The sequence below is a fragment of the Vollenhovia emeryi genome, unplaced genomic scaffold (genome assembly GCF_000949405.1).
Source record: "Vollenhovia emeryi isolate VEMERY1.0 unplaced genomic scaffold, V.emery_V1.0 DF939199.1, whole genome shotgun sequence".
NCBI lineage: Eukaryota > Metazoa > Arthropoda > Insecta > Hymenoptera > Formicidae > Vollenhovia > Vollenhovia emeryi.
Window position 1 is genome coordinate 1 of NW_011967167.1, and position 6,237 is coordinate 6,237.

Consider the following 6,237-nt stretch of genomic DNA (forward strand, 5'->3'; position numbering starts at 1 on the left):
TGCTATTGCACGAGTCACCATCGAAGGAGGGTTCCTGATTCGACATTTCAACCAAATCTGGAACCGGATGTCGTCGTTCTCACCCAGAATCCAAGAACCCATGAATGAAGTGTATCTACCTTCAATGGGCCAGTCAATCACGAGTCAAGAAGATTTCATGGCTACTGACAACATGTCTGTTCCTCCTACGACCATGGATGATGCGTCTGTTTCTACACCGTCTACTAAAATTGATTCTACAACTTTGTCCACGACTTTGGACAATGTGTCTGTTCCTACATCGTCTTCTGCAACTGTTTCCTGTGAGCAACTTCCTCCACCTGAAAAGATTGTTCGTCGTTCTGAACGGCTCTTACATCACCCACGGTTTAACTACAAGGAAGGAATTCGCCGCTACCGTTGATTTCTTTTCCGTTGAAGGAAAGAAGTGTTGGGATGTGTGCCTACATGCGAAGATGCGGAATTGCTATATGAAATTATGCGAACTGAATGTATGCGATGATGTAGGCTTTTGTCGGTTGTTGATTAGCAACGCAGAAAGAATCGGACTCCCGAGCTATAAAGACTTCTGTATTGAGTAAAGATTAATTTGTGAGTTAACACGCACAAGCTGAGTTATTATTATATTCATATTACGGACCTTCCTGTACTATGTAACTCAACAGTATGCTAGGACCAGTATTCATAGTCAGATCTTATACTCAAGACCATCGTGAATTTATCTAAAGATGCTGTATGGAACATTTCATTGGCTACGGAGTATCTAAAGATGATCTTAAAACAGTCTTGAATATAAAATCTAATTATGAATTCTGGTCCTAGTGTACATACAAATGTTCATATGTACACGGAAAAAAATGATGTTTCAAATAACAGTGTAATTGAAACTACAAAATTCGTGATATCATCTTAAAAAATAACTTTTTTTAATAAAAAAGGCTTAAAAAGATGCCAAGTATAAACGTCATCCAATTAAAAATTATATAATTTAATTATTTGGATAACTTTTATTTAAGAAAAATTTTAATTTTCTCCCTCCCTCCAAAGTATCTTCTCTACAAAAGTAATGATATCATCAAATGGCGCCAACTAAACTGAATATTTATAAAAACTAGGTACATTATTATTTTTTATATTAAAATGTTATAGTCAAACAATCGAGCATAAAATTTTATCGGAAGAAATAAAGGAAATAATATTAATAAGACAAATTTTTAATACTTATTCCATAACAGTTTAATGCAAATAAATTTAATACAAATAAATATTTTATTAAAAGATCGCCTTTTCTAATTTAATTGTGGGATACATATCGAGCCTGATTCATGACATCATTGTTTATTAAAAAAACTTGGCGCTGCTAAACCAAATGTTAATTGCGCTCTTCCTCTTTCCTTACAAAGTGTTAAACTCTTTCTTTCTTTTGTACATACGTGTGCTATATTATCACACGTGTGTATCCCATAATTAAATTAGAAAAGGCGATTTTAATAAAATATTTATTTGTATTAAATTTATTTGCATTAAATTTTTATGGAATAAGTATTAAAAATTTGTCTCATTAATATTATTATTTTCTTTATTTCTTCCGATAAAACTTCATGCTCGATTGTTTGACTATAATTACCATATTCAGGAGAAATTCTGATAATGCAAGATATACAAAGATTATTTCTCACTTTTATCTATACGCTTAATGAAAATATTAAGTGACTAGCAACAAATAAAAGTTGGTATATCCTTAGTTTGTGTAAATAAAAAGGTTCAAATTTTTATGTTTCAGTGTTAGATTCAAGCGGCAGATTTAAACCAGGGTTCCTCTACGGAAACAATTATTGGTTAGGAAGTCGTAGTCAGTGCATCGATACAATGAATACGAATCCTATACAGATTTCAGAACAAAAAATGTTAAATAACATTCTGTATCATGATCCGCAAAAATTTCTGCCTTTTAAAATAAATTATTTTGCCGCCCATATTAGACACAACAGTACTCTACAATATCACACATATGTATATAACGAGGTAAGTTTATAAAATTTCTATAAAACGAAATACGACACGAAAAACATAAAATACGACCAAGAGATTCCATTGAAATATTAGGTTTAATAATGAAACGTAATATCATTTCATATTTGATATTTAAATATATAGAAAGGTTGATTTCAGGATGTGATTACGCTCGGACTCTGTTTACCAGCATCATGCACTATACAAAACTTAAATTCCATATTGGAAAGTGTACTTCATGATAGAAGTATCTTCATCGATGATCTCTATTCAACTAACTTACAGCTGATCCGGATAAAAGATTTCAAAAAAGATAATAAATCGCTATCCTATGGTGCATTAGGTTTCTTCAGGTACGTCATAAAAAAACATGAAAATTATTTCACTCATATAATAACAATTTTACAAACATTAACAACATATGTAAATATTATACATGATTTTTACATTAGTTATGTAAAAGTGTAAAAATTAATAAAGAATTATTCTATTTGCAGTGTAGTTTTAATAGTTTTTCTTATGGCAATAATCGGAACAGTATACGATATTATTTGGTATCAAAAGCTGGCAAAAGGAAATGAGAGGACTAATACTAACCGCAGTAAGTATGACTTCCGAAACTTTTAGAAAAATTTCTATTTTAAGTTTTTAAAAGACCACATACAATTTCGATATACATATGTATTATAGCTTTTACTTCCTACAAAACAGATTCTATATCGAAATTATTTAAATAATTAAAAATAATAATTATTATTATTAACAATTAATAATTCATTAATTAATGAATTATGTGCCATTATTTTTGCAATTATCTAATATTTTAAATTATTAATAATCAGCAATACAATTTTTGCGTACTATTATTGTATATTATGTGTATGCACCACTTATAGAGATTTTCTTTATTCAATATTAATAATTCTTACTTAAAGCATTAAAATTTTTTTCTTAATCATAAAAATTTTTAATTATGACGATCAGGTCGAAACTACATGTCCCAGCAAGTAGAAAAAATTTTCAATTTACCTTTCTATCCGGAGAATAACATAGGAAAAATATTAAGATGTTTCTCCGTATACAGCAACACAAAAAACATATTTAATACAAAATTAGAAGCCGGTACAATACCAGTCATTCATGGCTTAAAAGTTTTAAGCATGTATGGCTTAATTATGCTCCACACCCAATATTTTTCATGGGATACTCTCGGTAAGTAATTTAAACTGTATCTGTAAAATAAATTTCTCTGATGTTTTTTACACGCATAACAAAGATTGTTGATGTTCACAGACAATAAAGTAGAAGTATGGAGATTCCTCGAGGATCATATGTATTTAATGGACATCGAAGTTCTAGGAGTCGAAGTATTCTTTTTGTCAAGTGGCTGTTTTATAACGTATTCATATTTGCGACAACAACCGAGCGCAAAAAAGGAGCTTCAAAATTACAGACAGAAGATAATATATCTTCTCACACATACAACAAAAAGATTTATAAGGTATGTTATCGTGATTATTGCAGACAGCAATAAAAGCAATTCGATAATAAATAATAGTATCCAGTAAAGAGTTAAAAGATAATAATAAATAGTTCTTCGATAGTGTATAGTATATACATTATATACTATAGTGTATAGTATACATTTCATCTGGCATGTCGTGAATAGCGTTAAAATGGCAATTATTTCACGAACACAATAACAATATGACAGATATTAACAATAAATGTGATTAGTGGAAAGATGTGAAAATATTATAAATAATTTTTATCTTAATGTTTTGAAAATATGAAAAATCAAGAAAGAAATGTTTGCAGAGTTCCGCGCTTTGGTATTTTCTCTTATTATTGTACGCATCGAAATAATTTTTTATTTTCCACACATTTATAATAAAATTTTGTTAAGGTTGACGCCGGCTTACATGATAGTGATTGGACTATCAAAATTAAGTTCTGATTGGTTCGATAAGACATCGCAATTTTACATGTATGAGAGGTCGCACGAAACTTGTCCAAAGCACTGGTGGATAAATCTTTTGTACATAAATAATCTTTTTCCTGTTGATGACATGGTACGTACATATTTGGATCAGCTAAAAATTATGTTTAGAGGCGCATAAAAGTTTCATTCTACATATAATTTTTACTGCAGTGCGTGAGTTGGACCTGGTATCTAGCTAATGATATGCAATTTTACATACTCGCTACCATGCTATTGATTTTTTCGACTGTGTAAGTTAATCGAATACGGATGATTTTATAACTAGTACTTTGTGTATATTTTAATAAATATATATTATAAATTTCAGATACTTTTACGTTGCTGTTACGATATTGAGTATACTTTTAATAGGCTCCACTATTCTTAGCGGTTATATTTCATACGTTCACAAATATACTCTGATGTAAGTTATCAAAATAATGTGTTTATTATGAAATTAATTAAGAGGACCATTTTCTCATTGTTGCAGGTTAACTGAACTTGCTGAACTTAGGGATGTGTTATATTCACCACCATGGATGAGAATAAATCCATATATTATTGGAATGATTGTAGGTTACGTTTTAGCAAAATTGAACAATACTTTGGTCTTGAAAAGGGTAAAATATTAATTTTACTTTTATTGTATACATATACAGATCTGTATCAATCAACTATATGTCATAGCATAAATAAAAATGTATTATAATAATTTTACATATGTATATTTCAGAAAATTATAATGTTGTGTTGGTTGCTTGCTAGTGCTTGCATTAATGGTGTATTATTTGTGTTTTACAAGCGACGCCCATCTGTTCTGGCTAGTGCTATTTATGTAGCACTACACAAAATAATTTGGGCTATAGGTCTAGCATGGATTGTAATAGCGTGTTCCACTAAACACGGAGGTCCGTTTTTTTTATTAGTATACATTCTTATTAAATTGTTACACTTTTAAGATAATAGTGATATTTTATATTTTAAGTTTTGTCATCGTTTCAAAACATGTCATTTTATTTATTGTATGCTCGGTTTTGTTCTAGGAATCGTTAATCAGTTACTATCGTTCAAAGGCTGGATCCCTTTCAGTAGGCTCACGTACTGTGCTTATCTTTTAAATCCAATCATTATACGGTCAATAAATTTCTACAGCGATACTTCAACGCATTTTGAATTTCTGTCTTTGGTAAGTATACGGATACAACAAATCCAAAATAAATAGAAAATTTATCAATTTTGTTAAATATTTGTTCCCAGGTTATTTTGAGTGTGGCATATACGGCAATCATTTATTGTTGTTCTTACATACTGTCTGTGACGGTGGAGATACCCTGTATCTTGTTAATGAGAGAGTATGCTCCCTGGTGTAAGAACATATTACAAAGTGTTCAAATTAGGAGCCAAAAGCTACGATGACGTCACATTTCGAACACTTTGTAATATTTTCTTACGCCATGGAGCATACTCTCTCATTAAATATTCGGTGTGCACACAATAACACAACATTCTTGTAAAATAAAATCTGTATCTATTGTGTATATTTATCAAAGTTTTTAATAATCATCGAATCATACAATACTTCTACAGTTTATTTTATTTCATTTAATTTATGTATGTAATTGCAACGAAAGAGATTGTTAATAAATTTATTATTTCTGTATACTAGCCATATTCCAACTTATAGACCTACCTATTCATTTTCTACCTACTCATGTTTCAACATAATTGCGCCAGTGGGATTTAATAGGGGTTTCAATCTCGCACATATGCGAGAATGTATATATATAGAAGCATACTCCACCTGAATTGTAACCAATAAAAAGAAATCAAAGTATACTTCGTACAGCACCTTACTTATAGGTACTCCATCAGAGTGGCCAATATTGACCACTTACTTCGTCGTATCTAGTCTTCCTTCGTTGGGCTAGATTGGACATACCTTTCGTTGCTCCCGGCCATACAATCTGGTCATTTTGACCAGAGATCAGAAAGGAAGAAAACTCCTTCCATAGTCGGTTATCGTCACCGACAAATATTTCGTACGGTTCGAATGTACAAGTGTCGATCGTATCGTAAAATGCACGACCACGAGAGATTAATTAAAGAAAAATATTAATTAAAAAAACTTTACTGTATATACGAATCAAATTTATCTTTACTTCCGTTATTTATTTAAAAATATTGACCACCTTCGTAACTTGATCTTTGAATTCGAAATTCACGTAGATATAGAAAAAAATTAA

General features: G+C 30.4%; 1 protein-coding gene across 1 annotated transcript; it reads left to right on the forward strand.

The window, feature by feature from the left end:
- The first annotated feature begins 67 nt into the window (after window positions 1–67).
- On the forward strand, window positions 68–5,448 carry LOC105561865 (nose resistant to fluoxetine protein 6-like). The gene is made up of 13 exons (XM_012012219.1): window positions 68–302; window positions 1,784–2,025; window positions 2,173–2,366; window positions 2,511–2,614; window positions 2,998–3,225; window positions 3,307–3,514; window positions 3,920–4,085; window positions 4,166–4,245; window positions 4,323–4,418; window positions 4,485–4,614; window positions 4,728–4,902; window positions 5,038–5,180; window positions 5,252–5,448. Exons 1-13 carry the CDS (start codon window positions 68–70, stop codon window positions 5,408–5,410), a joined length of 2,160 nt encoding a protein of 719 aa, XP_011867609.1. The 3' UTR covers window positions 5,411–5,448.
- The last annotated feature ends 789 nt before the right edge of the window (window positions 5,449–6,237 follow it).